Raw genomic sequence first — 26,583 nt, 5'->3', positions numbered from 1 at the left:
TTGTGCATGCATGCAGAAAACTAGTACACAAGTAGAGCTTGCAATAAGGAGGGGAAATGGAGTTTTGAAATTTATTGCTAAAGGAATGTAGTATGCAAGTGGGGAAGTGTTGCTGCAACTGTACAAGGTGTTGGTGAGACTGTAACTGGAGCATTGTGCACGGTTTTGGTCCCCTTACTTGAAGAAAAATGAAATTGCATTGGAGACCACTCAGAGAAGGTTCACAAGATTAATTCCAGAGATGAAAGGCTTGTCTTATGAAGAGAGATTGAGCTGTATAGGCCTACACTTGCTAGAGTTTAGAAAGTTGAGAGGAGATCTAATTGAGGGATATAAGGGTCATGAATTTGTGGAATTTATTACCCAAGAGTGCAGTGGGAGCCAGGACACTGAAGAAATTTAAGGAGGAAATAGATAGATTTTTAATTAGTAATGTGCTAAAGGGTCATGGGGAGCAGGCAGGAAAGTGGAGTTGAGGCCTAGATGAGATCGGTCATGATCATATTAAATGGCAGAGCAGGCTCAAGTGGTTGAGTTACCTACCCCTGCTCCTAGTTCGTATGCTTTTATTTGAATGGCGAGAGATTGGAGAATTCTGAGGCGGAGAGAGATCTGGGTGTCCCGGACATAAACACAACAGGTTAGCTGCAGCTACAGCAAGTGATATAGAAAGGAAATTGAATGTTGTCGGTTATTGCAGGGGGAATGGAATATTAAAGTAGCGATGTTTTGCTACAATTGTATAAAGACTGTAAGCCCACAGCTGCAGTAGTATGTCCAATTTTGTTTTCCTTATTTAAGAAAGGATGTAAACACATTAGAATCAGTTCAGTAAATATTCTCTCTGATACCTGGGATGGGGTAATTATCTTAATAAGCAACAGCACTTTACTGGTGACTACAGCTGGTGACTATTCCTGTGAGCCAGACTGCAAACTTTCTTTGGATGTAACCCTGGAAGTTTGATCACGTGACTTTACCATCAGTAACACATTCAAACAACCCAATCCACTAGTCCTGTGCTATTTCCTGTGCTAAGTAGTGCACTGGAAGCCCACATGATCAAATAGAGTGGGGTCCATGGACTCAGTATCAGTGGTTAAATGTGACTTTGTGACAAACAGCATTGTACCATTCAGTAAATAGATCATCCTATTCACAGCGGGAGAGGGAGGGGGACGGCGTCAATCTGATTATATAAAACTCCTCTATTGGAGAAGGAAGTTAATGTTAGCTTCTTTACTTTCATTTGGCTTCTGTTTTCCTGAGTGGCAGAAAGATAAGTACAGGCAAGGCTGGCAGGTTTGTCCTCAGTGTCTTCCATTTCCTCAGCTGAAGGCTGATGTGAGGAGGAAAAGTGAGTCAGATGGGAGATAGGAAAGAATCTAAACAGGAAAGTGGACGAGTGCCAAGTCCAGATTCTTTAAGTTGCTGAGCTATGGACATGTAGCTCAGACCACACTCTAGAGCTGGGGATAGCCTATCCTGTACTCTATTCCTGGCCCTCTGTCACTGCACAGAAGCAGTGGAATGTTCACACTGAAAGGAAATTGATGCTGAAAATGAAATTGAACCACCTTTTGGCACAGGTGAAATGGTTTTGTGAGCAGTGTTACACTTTAGGCAAGAATCGCTCAAAGGCAAAATCTCAATTGAAGCCTGATTGAAAAGTTGGAAAGGACACCTCCCAGAAGTTCACTGCTTCAAGCCTTGGGAGCGTGGCAGAGGACTGAAACCTCGCAACCATTTGGAAATGATAGAGGAAAATATAACCGCAAGGCAATTGAACATTTACTGTCCAGATTTATTCAGCAACAAGTATTTGGGAAGTTGCACCAACATTACTGGAGATCTGAACAACTAGCCCGTGCTGGTCTGAACAGATTTCTGAACACTTCAGGCTCCCTGTGTTATTTAATCTCACTGAGCTTGTTCATATGCGTCTCTCTTACATGTAGGCAATAAGAATAGCTGTACCCGGACACTTTGCCCCAATGTTTCTGATTTGGTTGGGATTTGATGATATGGTAAACTAAAACCCATCTACCTTTTGTCTTTGATGCATGGCTTCGGGTTGAGCTGGGTTTTGGATTCTTCTCTCTCTGTTAACAGTCAGAGCCCTGTGTTAAATAAGCAACAATAGCCCAGCAGCTAGGATCACACAATGATCCTAAATGTCAGAGCGACAGGCCCAAGATGTCATCAAACATCCATAACGTGGATCAAATCAAGTTGATTTTGCTTCTCCAAAATATCCATTTCATACTCATCAGGCAACTCTCAAACACCATGGAGCTGGGAAGCCCAACAGTGAGAGAGGAAGTTTGTGGAGTGCTTAGGGAGAAATTCAGTGAGATTCCACTAGAAGCAGAACAACTATAAATTCTGGTAAAGCGTAGGTCTAAATCTTACAGGAAATCGGAATCACTTTTGGCGAAATTCATAGAGGCTTTCTCTCCTAGCAGGTTTTCCCGTGCTATCACTCTAACTCACCCCTTACCTATGCACCACACCTGATGGTGCTCCACCTGTCCTTTTCCTCACGTGCCATTGACATAAGTACTTGCCACTGCTGGGGCACCCAGGGATTTCTGCACTAACACCAAATTTAAATGTCAATTGTTGGCCCAATCAAACACTGTCAAACACTGCAATCCCCAGCACCAACTGTAAAGTGACAAGGATCGAGGGGCCTTGTGTTCCTTCCAGTTGCCCATTCCTCATGAGGATTCAGGATGGTGTCAGTAGCCATCCAGCCATTGGAGTCACCACGTATAGCACCCTGCAGAAGTCTACTCCCGGGACATTCCAGAGGTGACCAGCACTTCCACCTCTATCCTACCTGCACCAGCATTCCCGCTAGTTACGTTTTCTTTGGTCTGTAACCTTAGACTGGAAGTCAATTCTGTAAATTGCATTGGCACACCAATTATCGTGCGCTAACCCATGTCATAGAGCTTGGGAAAAACATTGCCTGCCACCCTGTGGGAGTTTAAGCTGAGGGATGTGCCCCAGTCTCTGGGCAGGACACACTCAGCATGTCTGGGCCCTCTAGATACAAACACCACAATTCCAAGGCCTACTATATGGCAGGCTCCCTCTACCTCAACTGCAGACCCAACGGCTGCACTGAGCTGAAGTGGGAGGGAAGGGAAGAAGACATCTTTTGAGCAGAACATAGATGGCACAGTGACATTTCAATGTAAGAACATCTTACATTTCTAAATATATGTTCATTTTTCCTCACCAGCTGTGTGAGCGAATGTCTGTCTAACTGCAACAAGAAGACTGGAAGTACAGTGCCTAGCCATCCTTTGCACTGTATGGTGTTTTAGGATCTAAGGTGTGTACAAAGCAGTTCCTGCTTCATGTGCAGGCTGTGGGAACTGGAAAGGTGACTGCTACTTTGCCAAATAAGGGGAATGTTTCCAGGTGATGATATATTGTTTGTTCACTGCAGCCATAAATGGCATGGATTCTTAATTTTTCATGTGGTCAAGAGTACTTTAGGCCAGGATTTGCCATCCATACAGCACATTAATACACCACATGTCATGCTCCTGTACTGTCTGGGTTTATCTGTGTCATGCTGTTGCCCTTTACAGGGTCTCACCTCACCTTCTAAATAAAGCCCTTCCTTCAAGAAATGAACCACATACCCCAACCTCTCTGGGTAAGGCCCACTGCCGTTTTCAGTTCCATTACACACATTTACAGTACAAATGGAAAGAAATAGTGGTCTCTCCTCACACAGCGAGTCTCAGGTTCAGTCTCTTACGAGATCCATGGAGGGGGTGTCTCTGCAGTCACTACCTGTGGAGTGTGCCCTGAGATGTTGGTCATTACTGTCCAAGATGACAGTCTGGAGGGAGTCTCCAGGTAACCCCTCTGATTTGACTTTCATGTAGGGAGTTGTAGCTGCCTAGTTTCAATCTGGCAGTTGGGATAATAGGAAAATGAAATAAGATTATTTAATAAGGAGACTGTTAATTAATCTGTGTGCAGATAAAATTGCCACCCAGGTTGATAGGGTTGTTTAAAAGGCATACGGTGTGTTAGCTTTTATTGGGAGAGGGATTGCGTTTCGGAGACATGAGGTCATGTTGCAGCTGTACAAAACACTGGTGCGGCTGCACTTGCAATATTGCATACAGTTCTGGTCACTGCATTATAGGAAGGATGTGGAAGCTTTGGAAAGGGTTCAGCGGAGATTTACTAGGATGTTATTTGGAATGGAGGGGAGGTCTTATGAGGAAAGGCTGAGGGACTATGGGCGGCACGGTGGCACAGTGGTTAGCACTGCTGCCTCACAGCGCCAGAGACCCGGGTTCAATTCCCGCCTCAGGCGACTGACTGTGTGGAGTTTGCACGTTCTCCCCGTGTCTGCGTGGGTTTCCTCCGGGTGCTCCGGTTTCCTCCCACAGTGCAAAGATGTGCAGGGTCAGGTGAATTAGCCATACTAAATTGCCCGTAGTGTTAGGTAAGGGGTAAATGTGGGTGGGTTTCGCTTCGGCGGGTCGGTGTGGACTTGTTGGGCCGAAGGGCCTGTTTCCACACTGTAAAGTAATCTAATCTAAAAAAAAAGACTAGAATTTGCTTTCATTAGAAAGAGGAAGATTGAGAGGTGAATTAATTGAGATATATAAGATAATCAGAGGGTTGGATAGGACGGACAGTGAGAGCTTTTTTCTTTGGATGGTGATGGCTAGCTAGCATGAGGGGGCATAGCTTTAAATTGAGGGGTGATAGATATAGGACAGATGTCAGAGGTAGTTTCTTTACTCAGAGAGGTGTAGGGGCATGGAACCCCCTGCCTGCAACTTTAAGGGCACTTCGGGGCGGCATGGTGGCTCAGTGGTTAGCACTGCAGCCTCACAGTGCCAGGGACCTGGATTCAATTATAGCTTTGGGCAACAATCTGTGTGGAGTTTGCACATTCTCCCGTGTCTATGTGGGTTTCCTCCGAGTGCTCCGGTTTCCTCCCACAATCCAAAAATGATGTCCAGATCAGGTGGATTGGCCATGCTAAATTGCCCATAGTGTTCAGTGCATTAGTCAGAGGGAAATGGGTCTGGGTGGGTTACTCTTTGGAGGATCGGTGTGGACCTGTTGGGCCGAAGGGCCTGTTTCCACACTGTAGGGAATTTAATCTCCAATCTAAATGGTTACTGGATAAAGATATGGATGAAAATGAAATTGTATAGGTTAGATGGGCTTCATATTGGTTCCACAGGTTGGCGCAACATCGAGGGCCAAAGGGCCTGTACTGCGCTGTAATGTTCTATGTTCTAATGATCATTCACACTAACAGGCTTCCCCACTCACTAGCGAATGTCATCTTGCCCTTAAAACATAGTTGGAAAATGGGACCTTTTGCTTGAGAACATTTCACATAATTTTCCCAACTTTCTTGTCAGGATTGAGAAGATTCCACACATAGTTTCCTTTATTTTCTAAATGGACTGCCTCTGCTGGTATATCTGTACAGCAACTTTAAATGGACAACGTACACAATGTGGTTTACAATACAATATAGAGCAATGGAGCAGGGAGAGAGGGAGCAGTACAACATTAGAAAGAGGAACCTTTGTAACATTAGACAGAGGGCGCAGCACAGTGTAACACAGGAGAGAGGGAGCATCAGAGGGATCAACACAATATAGGGAAAGAGGGAGCACTGCTGTATTAGAAAGAGGAAATAGTGAGAAGTGAGGGAGAGGGGGAAGTGCAGCATGGAGAAAGGTAGCAGTGTAACATCAGAGAAAGGGAACAGTGCAGCAGCTGGGAGACAAAGGGGGTATCACTGACAACCATGAGGAGCTGCCTGGTTTTGGGACTGTGCTCAAAATCAGAGATGATGTCACCACCTGAGTAGGCACAAGGTGAATGGGTGCTAGGAGAACAAGTGAGCTGATCCAAGATGCTGGTCCAAGCTCTGAGCTGGGTGTCTGTCCCTGCACACAAAGTGTCCTTGCAATGACAGCTGCTTATGTGCCTCAATGTGCAGTGTGGCTGTGCAAAAGTGTACTGTAAATGGGGCATAGATATGTCGTGATGGTGTGGAGGATGGATGTGGGGTGCAAGTGGCTACTGCACTGGAGTATGCCCTGAGACATTAGTGCTGGGTCGCCAAGCTGTAGATCCAGAGGAGTAAGCAGCGAGCGGGAGTTGTCTAGTTCCCACTCTGACTTCCAAGTCAGACTTCTGAACACCTGTTTTCTTTCTGGTGTATGGGAGAATTAGAATCTGCACATGAATGAGATGAGATTCAGTGTTAATGAGGATGATAGTGAGCTATCCCTGTTGATAGTCATCTCGATGCTTTCTAGTGACAATCTCAGCGAAGTGAAGAACTTTGTTGGATATTGCGAGTTGTTGCTCTAGACTCTGTCAAAGACATTGACAATTTCTCACGTGATCCTCCCAAATTCCTCGCCATAGCCCATGTTTTTCAGGACATTATAAGATTCCACCCTCTGTCTCCTCAAAATGATTGATGGTGGTCTGTAGAGATCTAACATAAGGACTGTTCCTACATGAATCTAGATCAAATGGCGAATGTATTGTAGCCTCTTTCACCAGGGCATCCAATTTCCCTGTTCTTTCCTACTGTTTCCATCTTAAATAAAGAGCAACTAAGGAAAAGAGACCCAAAGTATGATGAGACGAGGGATTGAGGGAATGTGGCATGGCACTGCCTGTATTTTCATATTGAAAATAAAGAGGGCTGTTTGCAAATTACCATTAAGATCCAACAGGGGCTTTCGGTCACAAATGATGGAGGTGGATTTTAACTTTCAATGTATCAGCTTGCCCCTAATCAAGAAAGCTTTTAACCATTTGGTGGCAAATAACTAAATTCAGAGAAGCTTTACTTTGACAAATGGCCTTTGTATGTAAAGGGATTAAGGGGTATGGAGAGAAGGAGGGAATGGGATAATGACATTGCATGATCAGCCATGATCATATTGAATGGTGTTGCAGGCTTGAAGGACTGAATAGCCTACTCCTGAATTTACTTTTATGTTCCTCTGTTTCTGTGACACAAAGAACTCTTAAAATAAAAGGTTTGATCTCATAGCTTCCCTGTTTACAGGTCGAACAATAGTTTAAAAGTAGATTAATGTCTTGGAAAACCATTTTTCAATTGCTGCTCAAAGCAAAACAGAATGATGCCATGAAAGATCACTTATATCTTGGTACTGGATTCTCTTTTACAAATCCACAGTGGAGCGTAAAGGATACATTTGACTGGAGGGTTAAAACAATGTATTTTTTTAGCAGGACCTGAAGGAATCTGACCCAGAACTGGTTATTTGCTGAACATTGTTCATTGTTAGTAATGCAGGGAGTATCTCTAAAATACATACACAAACTATTAGCACTTCTCGGGAGTTTTGAACCCAGAGGAAAGCGTGGGTTTAGGTGTGAGTGCAGGAGGATTTAAAAATGTGAGCGTTTGGATGCCAGTCAAAACTTGACTGATTAAAACAATCATTTTCGCAATCTGCTTGGGGAGACATGGTACCCATTAACGTATATGAGTCACTCATTAAACCAGTGGCAAAATTGCATGTAACATTGGCGATTTCCCCACATTTCACTGAAATGCAGTGGAAGCAAGGACACTGAGGAATTCAATGGAAGCACTGGAATACATCCTCAGTATTTCCTGACCTTTCGCTTGGAGAGTGGCCATTTGCAACGCTTCTGCTGATAGTTTACTTCCTGCTGCTCACATCAGAATAAGTGATGCTTCGGCTATCATAGATTGGACCTTGCGTAAGGAGAAATATGACCAGCAACAACAGCTCAGGACAAACTTATTGTCATAGGTCTGGTCAGAGGGAGTGGACTAGTAGGAAGAGAGAGGAGCAATAGTCTTGGGGTGCTTTTCCAGTGCCACACTTTTTGACTCTGACTCACCAGCATCTGCAGTTGTCACTTTCTCCTGTGTGTGTGTGTGTATGTGTCAGTGTTTGTGTGTGTGTGTGTGAGAGAGAGATAGTGTGTGCGAGAGTATATATGAGAGAGAGAGGGGGGCAGTGAATGTGTGTGTGTGCAAACTTATTTTGTCTCACATTTAGCAACAAATGAACTCACTCTTTATCAACCCAAAAAAGTTTATTTAAATAGTTCCTTTTAAAACATAAATTCATTTGATCAGGGAGAAAGGCATTCCCAAGGGAATGGGTCCAAGAAAAATTAATTTTTCTGTGACCAAATGCGGGTAAGTGTGAAATGAAGAAGGGAAGTCAGTTTGTCTTTTTACACCTGGGACTGACACCTGTCCCCCACCTACCCTACTGGATTCCAGTTGTCCCTCTCTTTCCATCCATCAGTGAGCAAGATAACAGGTGACACTCTGAATTGACCACCAAAAACAGGCAAGCTGGCAAAGTCAGGGACATGTGTCAAGAGTAGATTGTTGGAAAATGTTGGGTTCAATTTTCAGAGTGGCAATTGTGAAGAAGAGGGAGGGAGAGAGGTAGAATGGGGCTGATGTTGTGATCTTGATTATATTTACACTGAAACCACAACCTACAGCATGAGGCATGGGTATTCTCGTACAGAAAGGACCTATTTTATCTGCATGTATAGGTCAGCAGAAGGGAGCATGATGGATGAGTATAGCAGCTACCATATAATTGATATGTGGTCTCTTTAATTTATTTTAACTGCATTGATCGGTCTTCTCCAGCTTTTAATAATTATAATGCTGCAGTGAAATGTATGATGTTGCTGCATATTACAGAACAAAGCTTCAGGATCAGGGTTTAATGATTGTGAAATAAGAGCGGCCGTCATCTTTCATCACATTCTTGGCATGCTGTGTGATCAGCTCAGATGTCAGCATGTTAAATCCATTCATGTGTCAGTATTTTCCAACATCATAGCAACAGTGACGTCAGAATAAATTGTGTAAAGCAAGAATATGATGTGATTGGAGGCTATAGAAATGCAGCTCTATCCTTCAGGCGAAATTTCAACCCTTCCTGATTCATCTGCAAAACCCTAAATGGTTTTGTTTTCGGAACAGAAAGGAATATAAAAATGAAACAACTGATAAGTCTTATCTGGGTGAGACCTTAGCTCTGATCATCTTCTGCCTCACGATTAGATTTTGAGAATGTTGTTGCCTCACTCTTGGTTATGTTTGTTCTGTTCCCCACCCACTCCGAAGGTGATGCTGATGTAAATGTATTGTTGAAATAGCGTGAGGAGAATAGCTTGGGAAATAGGTCACAGGTGGGGTGTAACAATAGATTTTTATTTCCAGTTGAGGTGAAATGACGGTTGAAGTAAGATGTGAGTTCAAACAACATGATAAAATAACAAGGTGATATCTGTGCACGTAGGGAGTCAAGCAAAGGATATACCACTAACTATTCTGCTTTCCATTTTATCTTTATTTGACATTTCAGCTAATTGCTTTTATATATTGTCCTTTAGTTGCTTGGTTGTTTTTGAGGAGGCTCCCACTGAAGGCACTGACTGAAGGGTAACCTGAAAGGCACCATTCGTGTTATGAAGGGATTTGATAGGATTTGATATAGTGCTCTGGGTAAAACCAAAATGGAGGTGGAGATGTGGCAGGGAGTGGGGTCGTGGTCATCATTACCACTAATGCCTCCAACAGGGAATTCAGGAGAAACCAGAGACTGACGAAATTTAAAAAGAATGCACCGCCGATGCTGGAAATTGGAAATAAAAGCAGAAAATGCGAGAGAAACTCAGCGGGTCTAGCAGCATTTGTGAAATGACAGAATTACTGTTTCGAGTCTTCTATGACTCTCCTTTAGAACTGGGGTGGTGAGAATGAGGAATTTGGCACCATATACAATATGGATAGGAGTAGTGATGGAAAAGGATAGACCAGATCTAAATGTTGAAGTTCTAAATTGGAGAAAGGCCAATTTTGACAGTATTAGGTAAGAACTTTCAAAAGCTGATTGGAGGCAGATGTTCGCAGGTAAAGAGATGACTGGAAAAGGGGAAGCCTTCAAAAATGCAATAACAAGAATCCAGAGAAAGTATATTCCTGTCAGGGTGAAAGGGAAAGCTGGTAGATATAGGGAATGCTGGATGACTCAAGAAATTGAGGGTTTGGTTAAGAAAAAGAAGGAAGCATATGTCAGGTATAGACAGGATAGATCGAGTGAATCCTTAGAAGAGTATAAAGACAGTAGGAGTATACTTAAGAGGGAAATCAGGAGGGCAAAATGGGGACATGAGATAGCTTTGGCAAATAGAATTAAGGAGAATCCAAAGGGGTTTTACAAATATATTAAGGACAAAAGGGTAACTAGGGAGAGAATAGGGACCATCAAAGATCAGCAAGGCGGCCTTTATGTGGAGCCACAGAAAATGGGGGAGATACAAAATGAATATTTTGCATCAGTATTTACTGTGGAAAAGGATATGGAAGATATTGACTGTAGGGAAATAGATGGTGACATCTTGCAAAATGTTCAGATTACAGAGGAGGAAGTGATGGATGTCTCGAAATGGTTAAAGGTGGATAAATCCCCAGGACCTGATCAGGTGTACCTGAGAACACTGTGGGAAGCTAGAGGAGTGATTGCTGGGCCTCTTGCTGAGATATTTGTATCATCGATAGTCACAGATGAGGTGCCGGAAGACTGGAGGTTGGCAAACATGTTGCCACTGTTTAAGAAGGGCGGTAAAGACAAGCCAGGGAACTATAGACCAGTGAGCCTGACCTCAGTGGTGGGCAAGTTGTTGGAGGGAATCTGAGGGACAGGATGTACATGTATTTGGAAAGGCAAGGACTGATTAGGGATAGTCAACATGGCTTTGTGCGTGGGAAGTCATGTCTCACCAACTTGAATGAGTTTTTTGAAGAAGTAACAAAGAAGATTGATGAGGGCAGAGCAGTAGATGTGATCTACATGGACTTCAGTAAGGCGTTCGACAAGGTTCCCCATGGGAGACTGATTAGCAAGGTTAGATCTCATGGAATACAGGGAGAACTAGCCATTTGGATACAGAACTGGCTCAAAGGTAGAAGACAGAGGGTGGTGGTGGAGGGTTGTTTTTCAGACTGGAGGCTGGTGACCAGTGGAGTGCCACAAGGATCAATGCTGGGCACTCTTTTTTTTGTCATTTACATAAATTATTTGGATGCAAGCATAAGAGGTACAGTTAGTAAGTTTGCTGATGACACCAAAATTGGAGGTGTAGTGGACAGCGAAGAGGGTTACATCAGATTATGACAGGATCTGGACCAGATGGGCCAATGGGCTGAGAAGTGGCAGATGGAGTTTAATTCAGATAAATGCGAGGTGCTGCATTTTGGGAAAGCAAATCTTAGCAGGACTTATACACTTAATGGTAAGGTCCTAGGGAGTGTTGCTGAACAAAGAGACCTTGGAGTGCAGGTTCATAGCTCCTTGAAAGTGGAGTCACAGGTAGATAGGACAGTGAAGAAGGTGTTTGGTATGCTTTTCTTTATTGGTCAGAGTATTGAGTACAGGAGTTGGGAGGTCATGCTGCGGCTGTACAGGACATTGGTTAGGCCTCTATTGGAATATTGCGTGCAATTCTGGTCTCCTTCCTATCGGAAAGATGTTGTGAAACTTGAAAGGTTTCAGAAAAGATTTACAAGGATGTTGCCAGGGTTGGAGGATCTGAGCTACAGGGGGAGGCTGAACAGGCTGGGGCTGTTTTCCCTGGAGCGTCGGAGGCTGAGGGGTGACCTTATAGAAGTTTACAAAATCATGAGGGGCATGGATAGGATAAATAGACAAAGTCTTTTCCCTGGGGTTGGGGAGTCCAGCACTAGAGGGCATAGGTTTAGGGTGAGAAGGGAAAGATATAAAAGAGATAAGGGGCAACTTTTTCACGCAGAGGGTAGTACGTGTATGGAATGAGCTGCCAGGGGAAGTGGTGGAGGCTGGTACAATTGCAGCATTTAAAAGGCATCTGGATGGGTATATGAATAGGAAGGGTTTGGAGGGATATGGGCCGGGTATTATTGTCCAATATCAAAATGGTTGTGGATTTCCAATTAACCACTTACTTGGACCATTGACATCCCTCCACTTCACAATGGCCATTTTGATGAGGGTGATAAAAGTTCCTCAATTCTTTGGATGGTTTAGCAGAAACCACTCTGTTACATGATTGAAACTGGGCTGTTTGAATCTTCTTCAAATATGTAGTTTTAATTTCTGACTTCAGTGGTTGTTTAACCAGCAGTGCAGATTCGGACTTTCATAACTAGAAGGCCTGCTTTCCATCACTCTCTCTCTCTCTCTCTTTCTCGCTCTAAAGTCTCATCTCCAGAAAGAATTTCTCACTTTGCCTCTCATACTGGGCTCATTCTCTGAGTACAGGAAATAGCCCCCCATCTTCAACTACATTCCGTCTGTATCCCAGCTTCTACAAAAAGATCAGCCGATTACTTCATACTGGACTCCACGTCCCAGAAGCCAACGTCAAAATCTTTGATTTTTAAGAAATTCATCATTTGTAACATCTTCCCTTCCTTTCCTCTTTTATCTTGAGTGCATGTGAATATGAATGAAGTAACACAGTCATCTCCCCACCATTTTGAAGGCTTTGTTAATAAAACCTACCCTTGTTTCAAGCTGAAGGGATTTAAGCAGTGGTTTTATTTTGAAGGTTGAGACTAAGTTAACCAAGTAGACATTGAACACCTTCCATTAGGGAAAACATTGTGTCAAACAATGCATCATCGTTAGCAGGCTCAAGTGGAGAAAAGCAATCATAACTAAAATTTATGGACCCTTTGTCTATGACACTAGAAAAGCATAAGAAGGATTCAGAAAAGATGGTGAGTTGATGAAGAGGGTTAGGAGGAGGCTTTCTGGAGCAGAAACACTAATGTCAACCATTTGGGCTAAAGGGCCCTCTCTGTGCTGTAGATTCAATCTAATACTATGGTTTAAAAATAGATGTTCTTCCTAAAGCTATAAATATTCAACCCATTGTTTCACAATCTTAGGCTTGTTCCTGGCAGGCCATAGGTGAGGCAATGTCCAAGCAGAAACAATGGTGGGACTGAGTTGAAAAATGTGGCACTGGAAAAGCACAGCTAGTCAGGCAATATTCAAGGAGCAGGAGAGTTGATGTTTCAGGCATAAGCCTTCATCAGGAATGTGGAGGTGGAAGGGGGCTGAGAGATAAACAAGAGGGTAGGGTGGGGCTGGGGGGAAGGTAGCTGGGAAAGCAATAGGTGGATGCAGGTGGTGGCTGGTGGTGACAAGTCAGTGGGGAGGGTGGTGCAGATAGGTAGGAAGGAAGATGAGCAGGTAGGACAGTTCAAGAGGACAGTGCTGAGTTGGAGGGTTGGATCTGGGATGAGGTGGGGGGGTGAGGAGAGATTTGGAAACTGGTGAAATCAACGTTGATGCCATGTGGTTGGAGGGTCGCAAGGAGGAAGATGAGGTGTTCTTTCTCCAGGCATCGGGTGGTTTGGATTTGGTGGTGGAGGAGGCCCAGGACTTGTATGTCCTTGGCGGAGTGGGAGGGGGAGTTGAAGTGGTCAGCCACAGGGCGGTGGGTTTGTTTGGCGTGTGCGTCCCAGAGAGGCTCCCTGAAAAGAGAATGGGAGGTTGCTTCACCTCATTTATTTGGTTCTTGCAGCGGGACAGACATGGACCTTACATCTCCAGGACTCACATTCAAATTCAACCAAAGCCCTTCTGTCAGATCACTGTAAAGATCCTACTTGGAAATGAATTGGAACTTGATGGTATTCTGATAAAAGAACAAAGTGAGGGGAAGAGTTAAAGAATCATTCAGGTTTCTATACCGCTCTGAAGCACCATCTTTCTCACACAGGCATGTTTTATCTTTTCCTGGCATAATGTCATCACTAGGTGCAGGATTTATCAGATGAGGGGGTGCAGGTGTCCCTGCTCCAGAACCTGAAAGGTCAGCGGGGACTGATGTAGACTACCCAGTAGCCATTTAATATTCAGCTGATGAGATTGGCCGAGAGTTATACCCCCATTACCAGATGGGGAGGTAGTCCTGCCTGAAGAGAACTGACCCATCCATTGGATGTCGAGACGACCAGGAACACGACTAGGTTTGAGCGGTGCCCACTGCTGGCATTACTGTCAGTGCCTGAAAAGGTGGAGGTGGCAAAGGCTGAAGTGAAGGTATTTTTGAGTCCTGGCTGATCACATTGGTGATGGTGGTGATGTTTGGGGTGTTGTAAGAGTGCAGGTTGTGAGAAGCCAGGAGGTCAGTGTTAAAGGGTTAATGTAGGAGCGGTGGGATGGGGAGTTACAATGTTGTAAGGGTGGGCAGTGAGGGTGCCTCTGATGGATCTAAGTTACCCTAAATGTAGTCCCTCCAGGCTGCATGCCCACATAAGCCTTCCATTGCTGTAAATAAAATAGCGCTGATTGGTCACTTGAGGGTTTTAATAGGATTGGGATAAAATGCAATACTGTACCAATGTCCCTCCTGGCTTGCCATAGTCATGTGACTGCTACTCTGCGATATTCACTGAGGGCATCCATCTTGCAGCCAGTTTTCAAAACTGTCCAGACTAGACTCTTACCTTCAGAACGCTACAGCCAATGGTAGCTCAGCAACCTAAGCCCCCTTAGTAAAACCAGGACAGGATGGGGAAGAGGATATCAGCTCTGGCAACGCCCATGGAATGACCATTAGATGTGAGCATGTGCCTTTTACATTTCATGCAACAGCAAAGCCTGCCCACCCTCATTTCTGTGCCCCTATTCTTAACTCCCCCAGCAATCCCAACTGCAACTACAACCTCCCACTCCAATGCATACCACCCCATTGTCCCCATCAGTACATTCCCAATATGTGCCTTCAGCTCCATTGACCCCAAGTCCCTATCCCCAGTGGCTCTACCTACACCCATCCCAACCAAGAGCTTTGCCACACCCACACAAGCCAGCTCTGTTAGCTCCTAGACCTTAAAAAACTAGCAAAGAATATAAACACAGATAGCAAAAGTTGATATAAATATATAAAGCGGAAAAGAGTGGCTAAAGTAAACGTTGGTCCTTTAGAGGATGAGAAGGGCCATTAGTTATGGGATATGATGAAATGGCTGAGGCATTGAATAGGTGTTTTGTGTTGGTCTTCACAGTGGAGGACACTTCAACACGCCAATAATTGTCAAAGAGATGAAGGTAGGTGAGGACTTGGAAACAATCATTATTATGGAGGAGGTAGTGTTGGGCAAGCTAATGGAGCTAAGGATAGACAAGTCTCCTGGCCCTGATGGAATGCTACCCAGGATACTGAAAGAGATGGTGGGAGAAATAGCAAATGCATTTGTGGTAATTTTCCAAAATTCGCTGTAATCTTGGGGCAGTTCCAGCAGTTTGGAAAATAGCAAATCTGATTCCACTGTTTAAAAAGGGAGGTAGACAAAAGTTGGAGAATTATAGACTGGGTTAGCTTAACCTCTGTAGTGGGGAAGATGCTTGAGTCTATTATCAAGGAAGAAATAGCAAGGCATCTAGATAGAAATTGTCCAGTTGGGCAGATGCAGCATGGATTCATGAAAGGCAGGTCATGCATAGCAAATCTTTTGGAATTCTATGAAGACATTATGAGCAAGGTGGATAACAGGGACCCAGTGGATGTGGTGAACCTAGATTTCAAAAAAGGCCTTCGACAAGGTGCCACACAAGAGGCTGCTGCATAAGGTAATGATGTATGGTGTTACGTGAAAATTATTAGTATGTTAAAGGATTGGTTGGCTAACAGGAAGCAAAGAGTGGGGATAAATGTGTACTATTCTGGCTGGCAATCAGTAACTAGTTATATGTCTCAGGGATCTGTGTTGGGACTGCAATTATTCACAATGAATATAGATGATTTGGAGTTGGGGACCACGTGTGGTGTGTCAAAGTTTGCAGATGACACAGATGAATGTTAGAGCAAAGTGCGCAGAGGACTGTGAAATTTTGCAGAGGATCATAGATACATTGAGTGAGTGGACAAAGATCTGGCAGATGGAATACAATGTGAATAAATGTGAAATCATCCATTTTGGTAGGAGTAACAGTAAACAGGATTATTACTTGAATGGTAAAATGTTGCAGCATGCTGCTATGTGGAGGGCCCTGGGTGTCCTTGTGCATGAACATAGAAGGGTGGTCTGCAGGTACAAGTAATTAGGAAGGCAATAGAATTTTTTCCTTCATTACTAAAGGGATTGAGTTTAAAAGCAGGGAGGTTATATTGCAGCTGTATAGGGTGCTGGTGAGGCCACAAGTGGAGCACTGTGTATAGTTATGGTCTTCTTACTTGAGAAAGGAGGTACTGGCACTGGAGGGAGTGCAGAGGAGGTTCACTAGATTGATTGCAGAGTACAGGGGGTTGGCTTATAAGGTGAGGCTGAGAAGACTGGGATTATAGGCATTAGAATTTAGAAGAATGAGGGGTGATATTAAATTATGAAGGGAATCGATAAAATAGATGTAGAGAGGATGTTTCCACTGGCAGGTGAAGCTAGGACAAGAGGGCATAGCCTCAAGATTAGGGGGAGCAGATTTAAGAATGAATTGAGAAGGAACTTCTTCACCCAGAGGGTTGTGAATTTATGGAATTCCCTGCCCAGTGAAGTAGTTGACGCTACTTCAGTAAATGTTTTTAAAGCTAAGATAGATATTTTTTGAACAATGAAGGAATTAAGGGTTACGGTGAGAGGGCAGGTAAGTGGAGCTGAGGCCATGGAAAGATCAGCCATGAACTTATTGAAGGGCCAGATGGCCTACTCCTGCTCCAAGTTCTTAAGTTCTCATGTTAACCAGCACCAACTTAGAAACTGGATCCAGTGATGGAGATGAGAGTGATAGAGTGGGACGTTACAGGTTTAAGCTGGAAATGCACAGCCAAGGAATAGGCACCTGCAGATTGTTAGGCTAGAGGAGTATTTTGGAAGGTGGCTGGTTGTGGCAAAAGGCAGGAAAATCAAGATGTGGTCTCGGGGGCCAGAATAAACGAATATAGGGGTCAGAAAATGACTCACAATTTTACATTTTTAAGGTTTCAGGAAATTAGATTCAGGAGTCTATCAGCCAGTGGGATTCAGCTTTGACCTTCCACATCTCAAGGAGAGGCAAGAGATAGAGAAATGTGGTGATTATTATTTTTCTGTCATGTTACGTTGTCCCTTTAAGAACTGCTGTTTCAGGTGTTGTCGAACTGGAAAAACCACTTACTTGCTCATGCTGTTTCGTCATCCATTTTGCCGAGACAGATGCAGGTCAAATTCTGTTGATTTCAATTCATCCAACCAACTTTGATGTGTCAGTTAGCTGCCCAGTTTCTGAATAACGATGAAAACCAACAAGAAGCATCCATTGCTGCCATTATAGATTAGGCCTTGAATCCAGGATTTATCTTGTGTCTGTTTCCTATCCAAAAACAAACTGGGTGTATCCAAATAAATTTAGGTGAATGCAGCTCATGCCAAATACTGAAATGCCTGGTTGGATCCATCATACCACCCGTGTTTTGGCACTCCTTCCCCAGAGGGTATGTTGGCTTTTATGTAGTACCTCACAAGAACCATCTCTGTGGACTCCAGACAGCTGGATTACTGTGATCTCCAAATGATCAGCTCTGTCCTTATTCTGGGTGTGTGGAAGATTGAGGGCATCTTAATAATGAGTTATAGTCATCTGAGATTTCTTGGTCAAGGGCACCAGGTACACTGCCACTGACAATGGGGCTCCCATCTCCAAATTAAAACTAACCCCAAGGTGACATTTCATATGTGTAACTTGTCACTGTGAATAGTAGATGGTTTCTGAGATGGAATCTTCTCCCATCTAGCATCTGTCCATGTAGAGTTTGGAATGTTACCAAAGCGTCAATGGTTGAAGTGGAGTAATTACACAATCTGGACTTGTCTTCTGTGGAATATAGGAAATAACGGGGTTAATTGATTCAACCCTTTAGGAATTTTAAAGGGATTGACAGGATAGATAGAGAAAAGACTTTCTGCTGGTGGGTCATAGGCACCAAGCTAAACTCACAGGCAGGCCATTCAGAACAGAAGTTAGGAAAGACCTTTTCATACAAGACGATATTAAAAATGTGGATGTGTCTCCAAGAAAGTGTAGTAGATGACAACTCCATTTACAATTTTAAACCTGTGTTCAACTGAATGATTTTAACCAAAGATGTTAAGACTACAGAGCCAAAGTAGATGGATAGCATTAGAATGCAAACTAGCCACAATCTTATTGAACAGCACAACAGGCTCAAGGAACAGTGGGTTTTTAAACCATGTCCACTTTGGAAATGTCTCCCATTTACACTCTGAAAACATCCATGTGAATCACTATGAACGAAGATACCCAGTGGCACAGTGGCTCAGTGGTTAGCACTGCTGCCTTGCAGCACCAGGGTCCCAGGTTCAGTTCCAGCCTTGGGTGACTGTCTGTGTGGAGTTTACACATTCTCCCTGTGGCTGTGTGGGTTTCCTCCCACAGGCCGGGTGCATTGGCCATGCTAAATTGCCCATAGTGTTAGGTGCTTATAGTCAGAGGGAAACGGGGCTGGGTGGGTTACTCTTCGGAGGGTCAGTGTGGGCTGAAGGGCCTGTTTCTGCACTGTAGAGAATCTAATCTAAAAAATGCTGTATAAAGCTTTCCTTGACTAGATGTTACCGTATTCATGTTGTTCAGTGCTGGCTCTCAAAATTTTCCTGACCTTTTGTTCTCTATGTCAAACAGGATCAGACCAGACTTTAGTTCTCCTTGGCATCAGAGACCTGGAAGGGTCCCAATTATTGAAATATAGTTTGTACCTCAAGTAACTGGAGTAGCTCGGTATTAATAAAAGAACCTGCGAAGCTTCAGGTTTTCCTGAGCAGACACATTTTACATGCAGTAAGGCAGATTTCCAGTTAGTGCCTTTGTGAGAGTCGAAGAGGGGCAGGAGTTGGGAAAGTAGGAGCTTAAAATATTTTGTGCTGACTCTGATGTGTGACCTTAACAATTTCTTGTCTACCAAAGGCCCAGTCCTGAGGCTGCTATATTCAGGAGGTATCATCTGTACTATCCGACTACGACAAACAAAGTGTCAACCCCATTCCCTTGAACTCTGTTGTAGGATCATTAAAATGCCTTATTAATCAATGTGGATTGGCAATTGTTGCAATTCAGGCTTGTAATATGTACAATCATTGATCAATAATAATTGTTTTGAGTATTTTGAAAAAATCTACATCTCTTTTCAATGTTCTTCATTTTGCATTCATCAGGACAATTTGTAAAAAATACCGGCGTAAAGACTTTATCTTTATGTTGTTCTTTCCAGATGCAAAGAATATGTACACACTTTCTTCAACTCAACAATCCATTCTCAGCTTTATTTCTCTGGATAGTGCTTTGGTCAATGAGAGTCACCCTGCCTAAACTAAAATTTAAAATGTAAACAGAGCTTGGCAGTTAACTGTCAATAGCCATCTAACTGGTACATTCTCCATGGTAATCAGTGTTCACTTGCTAGCTAGCTAGCAGTTTACTCTCATATACCATTAAAGATTATTTTCCCTTTCATGTGAATCGACCTAATGAGTGCCCAGTGCGAGGCTCCAACAAAATGTGTGCTTTTTCAGTAATGTGGCAACTGTAGGATTCAAGATGGGAGACGGTTACAGAGAGTGGTGAACTCGGCCTGGACAATCACAAAGGCCAACCTCCCATCTATAGAATTCAGCTACCAGGCCCGCTGTCAAGGAAAGGCCGCCATCATTCTCAAAGATCCAGCCCACCCTGGCAACGTTTTTCTACAACCTCGATCATCGGGGAGAAGGTACAGAAGCCTGAACACATAAACCAGCCGGTTTCAAAACAGTTTCTACCCTACTGTTGTTGGAATACTGAATGGACTCACAAACTATTAACATCCTACGTTTTTGTTTTTGCCGCTGTTTACCTATTATTTACTTATCTGTGCTACTTAACTCTGTGATCTGCCTGTATCGCTCGCAAGACAAAGCTTTTCACTGTGCCTTGGTACATGTGACAATAAATTCAATTCAATTCAGTTCAATGCAATCCTGTACTATCAAATAATTCAGTCATTGTTTCCTTGATTTTTTTTTTTCATATTTGGCATCACCTTATCAATGGCTTTATTAAATGCTATTTCCGATTTCTTCATATCTTTTTGCGCCAGCTAACTGGGGACTGGAAACACAACACGCTCCCTTTGTGAGAAACAATGGACCATTGTGGAAACATCGGAGAATTAAGAAGCAGATCAAATCATTGCCACAGTGACGTTAAATCCTCGGGAAAATATAATACTATTTCTGGAATTTGCATTGTAGTGGAGAATAAGTGGGCATCATGTGTCTGGTGAAGATAGGCACAAGGCTGTTAAAAACTCCCTTGGTTTGCAAGCAACAATCAATCTGGCCCTTCCCAGCAGTCAATGTTCTGGAACTCAGGGCAAAGGAGTTGACGCCTTGGCAGAGGCTGCTGTAATTAGACATTGGCTTGTGTAAAGTAATTTATGGCAAGGAGACATCAGCTGATGAAAGGTGATCAGGCCACTAGAGATGGCCCCACCCTAAAATCAACAAGAGTACAGTGTTAACTTGTATTAATGACTTATTAATTAGAGGGTGGCAGATGTTTAGTAAAGGCGAAGAGCCATTTAGTTTAAATGAATCGAAACAATCTTGATCCTCAGAGTCATTAGTGGATCTTGTTTTGTCTACAACCACCCCGTTCACATTGACTTCCACTAACTTCTCTGTGCTTTGAATTTATCCCAAAGACATGTTCAGATTGGCTGAACATGAGTAGCCAAGATATCAATGTAACACACCGTTGAAGTTCCAGGGTGATATCCTCATTCTTCACTGAACACTTTTAGTTTTAATGGCAGAAGTTTCCAGTCCAAGAGGTGGCCTGGAGAACAGGAAGAAAATTAATTAGTGGAGATTGTATTTTCACCTCTGTTCACATTAAATCCTGAATGGGAAGGCCAAAGTTGACCTTTAGTCTCTGCTAGGGGAAAGTGAGGACTGCAGATGCTGGAGATCAGAGTTGAAAAGTGTGGTGCTGGAAAAGGTCAGGCAGCATCCGAGGAGCAGGAGAGTCGACGTTTCAAACATGAGCTCTTCATCAGGCAAGAGGAAGACGCTGCTGTCAATTGAGGTCCTTATGTGATCCAGGTGCTTGATAAATCAGTGCTGTCAGGCTGGCAGTTAGAGGCTAGGTCCCTCTCTCTGCACTCATCTATGTATAACCGAGCTACTGAACCTAAGACAGGTGTGTGACTGGTGCGAGATATAATCCTGCCCTTCCTCCTTGAAGAGCCCCCCTTCACCCTGCAAGATGCACCTATCTACAAGCTGCTCCAGGGCCAGTCTGAAATCCTTGGGAGTTGTGGAGAATTGTACTGACAGCAACCATGGCCTACTTCATGGCGCTGCCAAGAAGTACATCTTCCAGACGCCCATTAACTGACAGCTCTTGTCAGGACAGACTTTCTTGATTGGGGAATCATAGTGGAAAACTCCCTCAGTCATTAATTCGGTGCTCAATTACCAGAAGATCTAGCAGATTTTACGAGCCTAACAGGCTTCCTCCACAGCTTTCTCTCACTTTTTAGACTTAGTTCAAAGATTCTTTTATTACTACCTTATTTACATTTCCCCTGTTTGTACCACGCCTGGGGACTTTTAATTTAAAACCCAATCTACACATTGAGCAGTTAAGTCAGTTATACCAAATATTGGATGATCTTTCTGGTCTCTGTTCAAGATACTTAACCAGAAGCTTGAAAAAGGCAGTAGCTTCTTATAAACATGTCTCACATTTCTATTTTTCATACGTTGGTTACTTTCCTCTGAGGCCACTGCCAGTTGATGCTGAACAGTGTTTTGTTCCTTGGCGACTGTCTGAGGCTGTTCAAACCCAATTAGAAAGGCTCCCTGCTGCCCGGATGGGGAGAAATCCTCCAGCTGAATTGTCAGGGGCTGGATGTGAGCCAAGTTCCCAAAGATGAATGGAGAGTGGACTAATTTACACGCCGATCCAGCCACGAACCCAAGTTCCTTTCCAAACCACTGCATCAATTCAACAATCAATCCCTTCAAACTCATCCTGGTGAAAGAGAGAACTCCACAATGCTGTACTTCCTGATGAGTTTTTCTCTTGCTTGCCTCTTTAGAGACGAGAAGCGAGTCAGTGACCAGCATCGATTCCATTTGATGCGAATTGGCTCATCGTGGATTATTGTAAGTTCTGGACAAACCGGCCCAGCTGCAGATGGGTCAAAAGTGCCCTTTGAATCTTGAAACACGGATTTTGCACTTGGATAATTGATAAAAGAATCACTTGACACGTTGGTTGTCCTGGACACATTATCAAAACATACCAAAATATCAAGAACTATGGAAGTAACATTTAGGAGCTGAAAACTCACCCACGATGGAGGTAAAACACGACAGAAAGTATAGACTTGTAGTTGTACAGTCTTAAGAGGATCTAAAGTACCTTACAACCAATGAAGTAATGTTGTCACTGCTGTACTGAAGGAAACATGACAACCAATTGGTATTTTCTAAAAGATAACCCCTATATCCTCATAAGATTTCACTCTCGCACTTATCAATTACATGCCTCAAAGGAGAAAGGTGAATTAGTCCTCAAGAACTCACAAATGATGACACTTTTGGGAAGATGTGTACAAGTGCATATTAAATGCAACAGCTCTTGAGCTGTACAGAATTTGCCCCCGGTCAACAAATTATTATGTCAGAACATTATACTAGCTGAACTCATTAGGAGAGATTGGCCTGTGTGAGAACAGGGAAGAAAGCCTGCAAAGGGAGAATGAAATAATCACTGCACTGATCCGACTTAAATATAGCTAATTGTAAAATACTAGTGCAGGTAAATGAACTCCCAACTTTCCTGATATTCTTGTCCTGAATGTAGAGCCTGAACTGGTCTAAGTGGACAAAATGGGTCATCCTTTCTCTTTAATAGTTTCTTGTAGCATTGATAAATTTACAAACAGCGGTGACGTGCTCTCCTTTAAAGTTAAATGAGAACTGGCAAACATCAATACCCTCCGACATTCCTTAAATGAAGTCAGTATCATTTTCACAAGTGGCTGGGAACTCAATGGTGTGCAGGACTTTCCTGTTGCTTTCTCTCTTGTTTGCATCAGCTGATACCCCGACTAGTTTGCAAAACACATTTCTTAAAATAATTCCAAAATCACAGCTGTGATAAAGATCATTGCAAAATGCCTTCCCAAATCTGTATCTTCCTATATGTTCTGATAGAAGAGTTCATTAGAGTGTGGAGGCAGTTTCAAAGAGGAAGATCCTGCTTATATCAGGTCAATTTTCCTTTCATTAACAAAGCTCTCAGTAAGGGAAGAGTAGTCGCAAGGAATTTGAGGCACATTCAGGTACAATGGCTCCAAGTTTGTAGGTATATTTACAGATGTCCAGTTTGTAGATGCTTACTTATTGTGTGGTCTGCTGACTCTTGAATAATGCATTGAAGAAGGTCACACAGTGTGTATGAGTCACGCATTCCATGTCCCATGGAATGTTGGGAAGCAAAGTTGGCCAATTTCAGAAAATTATTCATCACAAACGGTTTTTTCTCTTAAATACTGGCTTCTTTTGTGCTGGATGTGTTCTTCTTGAAGGACTATCTAGAGTAACCTCATGTACATCGCTGAGTGAATCAAAGGTCTTGTTTTTCCTTGATGCTCCTCCAACTGCTGGGAGACAAAGCAGAACAAAAATTCTCAGAACATATTACAGACTTAGTTCCACAATGTGAAAGTGCATGTTATTGGGTAGAATACAGTGCACGAGATTGATGTGGTCAGTCTCTAACAGCCTGCTGCCATGGTGCTAACTTTAGAAACTAATTTCAACAAACCACCATTGATCAACTTGGTGATTTCCATGATACCATCTTGCAAAATTGTTATATTTATCGGCAGAAGAATCCAATTGATTAATGACGTGTTAAATATTCATTAAAAAAAGTAGGCAATGCATTCAGCAACATTCTTGTGCAGTAGAATAAACATTCTTTTTCCAATCTTAGTGCCAATAATAACCCATGTATTTTAAGGGCTGCCTTCAGTACTATAGCCAGGTGATGTGGCACAACAATGTGCTGTTATAATGAGTCTGAGTGTACATTCCAGATTTAATTACAGCACGTGATTTTAAGGTGAATCTAGTTGTATCCAGTTTCAATTAGCAATGAATCTAAAGTACGACTGAATTGTCATACATAGATCAGGTGGACAATTTTACAGGCAAGGCATCATGGAACAATGTAAAAAATTCACTAGCATTTCCATCTCCACATTTCACAAAGTGTGATTAACCCTGAAATCTATAGTTTACACTGTGTTCTCAATAGATGCTCCCATTTCTTCTGTACTTGCCAACTTTCATCTACTTCCTATCTTCCATCATGTTAATCATAAAATCCTTGTCCTTAGTTACAATTTTTCAACTTTCACCACTCCCTACTTTGAATGATTTCAAAACATATCAAGGTCCACACCCTCCTGAAACTCTTTCTATTTATTCATCCTTCTCCTCACTCACCCAATGGTCAATTTTCCAGTTACTGTCTGTCAGTCCCTGGGAAATCCATTCCTAAAGCGATCCCTTTTGCTGATTTCTTATCTCCTTCATAAAGTGTCATCAAAACCCCTTCCTTTGAAGAAACTATTGCTTTTCAAATCAAAACAGAAAATACTGAAAACATTTCCTTCCTCTGACTCAGAGCAACTTTAATTCTTGTGCGAACTTCTTTTGCCCTTTTTCCTAACCCTTTTGTTACTCTTTACAGACTCCAAGCCAGTGTTTTTATTAAGGAACTCCTTTATAACATTTTCATGCTGTGACTACCCTGATAGTGACTGTTGATAAGCAACAAATCCTTCTACGCAATCTCTGTTTAAAATGTTCAGAGATAGGAGCAGACACTAACTGCCTCTGACTCATCCAATTCCAAAAATAATTTTACTTGTGCATTGGTTTTGTTTTATTCATCAATGTGATCACAGCATCATTGTTTGGGCCAGCATTTATTACCCATCTTGAATTGCCTTGAGGAGGTGATGGTGAACTGCCTGTTTGAATAGTTGCAGTTCATTTGATGTAGGTGCACTGACAGTGAGTAAGAAGTGAAGAAGCAGTGATATAGTTCAAAATACCTTTGAGTATAGGAGTTGGGATGCCATGCTGTGGTTATACAGGACATTGGTGAGGCCTCTTCTGGAATACTCTGTCCAGTTCTGGTTGCCCCATAATAGGAAGGGTGGTATTAAGCTGGAGAAGTTTCAGAAGAGATTTACCAGGAAGTTACTGAGAATGGAGGGCTGAATTGTAAAGAAAGATTGGATAGGCTGGGACTTTTCTCACTGGGGCATGAGAGATTAAGAGGTGACCTTATATAATCATGAGGGGTATAGATAAGGTGAATGGCTGATGTCTTTTCCCTAAAGTGGGGATTTTAAAGCTAGAGGGTACATTGTTAAGGTGAGAAGAGAAAGATTTAGATAAGACATGTGGGGCAATTCTTTTACATAGAAATTAGTTCGTGTGTAGAATGAACTGCCAGTGGAAGTGGTAGATGTGGATACAGTTACAACATTTAAAAGACTTTTGGATAAATACAATAGGAAAGGTTTGGAAGGATATGGGCCAGGAGCAGGCAGGTGGGACTGGTTAGTTTGGGAATATGGTCGGCATTGGTTGTTTGGAACAAAGGGTCTGTTTCCATGCTGTATGACTCTATGACTGGATGGTGAGTGGATTGGAGTTTTAGGTGGTGGATTTTCCCTGCACCAAATAGTTTTGTTCTTTGAAGGTTTCTCCCGGTCTTTTCCTAAAGGCCAGTGTCCTTTCCACCCCCATTATTTAGTCTACTTAGAGATTCTTTTGTGTGATAGAAGCTGGCAAATGTAACTTGCAATCATTCGCAAGATCACTGGATAATATGAAGTTGAAAATCACACAACATCAGGTTATAGTCCAAAAGGTTTATTTGGAAGCACTAGCTTTCGGAGCACTGCTCCTTCATCAGGTGGTTGTGGAGTATAAGATCGTAAGACACAGAATTTATAGGAAAAGTTTACAGTGTGATGTAACTGAAATTATACATTGAAATTGGCCTGGATTGCTGGTAAAATCTCTCATCTTTTAGAATGACCATGTTGTTTCAATTCTTTCATACGTAAATTGCAAAACTTCTTTAAAAGTTACATTCTCAAGTGAACATTAATAATTGGTGTCATGTCAGCCCAGATGATGCATTTAAGGTGTGTGCTGCCCTGTGTGAGACTGTCTGTGCCACAATGGTCAGACTGATTCTAATCTAAAAAATGGATTTACAGAATCTTACATGGATTCATGAAGTGCTTGAGCAAAGTAAAATGTAATTCTGCAAGTAGTAATGCACTCCACAAACTTATATGTGTATGTGTGTGGGGGGATGGTGTGATGGAGGGTAGGTGGTTATGAGTGTCTGTGAGAGAATATGTATATGTGCGTCAGTCTGAGTGTAAACGGGTATA

At 42.8% G+C, this 26,583-nt stretch overlaps 1 protein-coding gene across 6 annotated transcripts in view; it reads left to right on the top strand.

The window, feature by feature from the left end:
• The window catches only part of LOC148149569 (uncharacterized), a 117,901-nt gene that overhangs the window by 57,683 nt on the left and 33,635 nt on the right, over positions 1-26,583 (top strand). For 3 of the 6 annotated variants that reach the window (XR_015757601.1, XR_015757605.1, XR_015757603.1), the window contains one exon: positions 19,616-20,051. The exons of 1 other annotated variant lie outside the window; for it this stretch is intronic. Coding sequence is in view for 1 of the 5 variants with exons in the window: in XM_087988774.1 (XP_087844900.1) it covers positions 19,315-19,412 (98 nt within the window). In the remaining 4 variants the exon portion in view is untranslated. Of the gene's footprint in view, positions 1-19,314; positions 20,052-26,583 lie in introns of those variants that run through there. 2 more of the 6 variants (XR_015757602.1, XM_087988774.1) reach the window with 1 other exon arrangement.

This window comes from Chiloscyllium plagiosum, unplaced genomic scaffold (assembly GCF_037043375.1).
Source record: "Chiloscyllium plagiosum isolate Xiang-an unplaced genomic scaffold, Cpla_swu_hap1 HiC_scaffold_7, whole genome shotgun sequence".
NCBI lineage: Eukaryota > Metazoa > Chordata > Chondrichthyes > Orectolobiformes > Hemiscylliidae > Chiloscyllium > Chiloscyllium plagiosum.
Note: the sequence above shows the minus strand (reverse complement) of the source record. Positions and strands in the feature narration are given on the sequence as shown.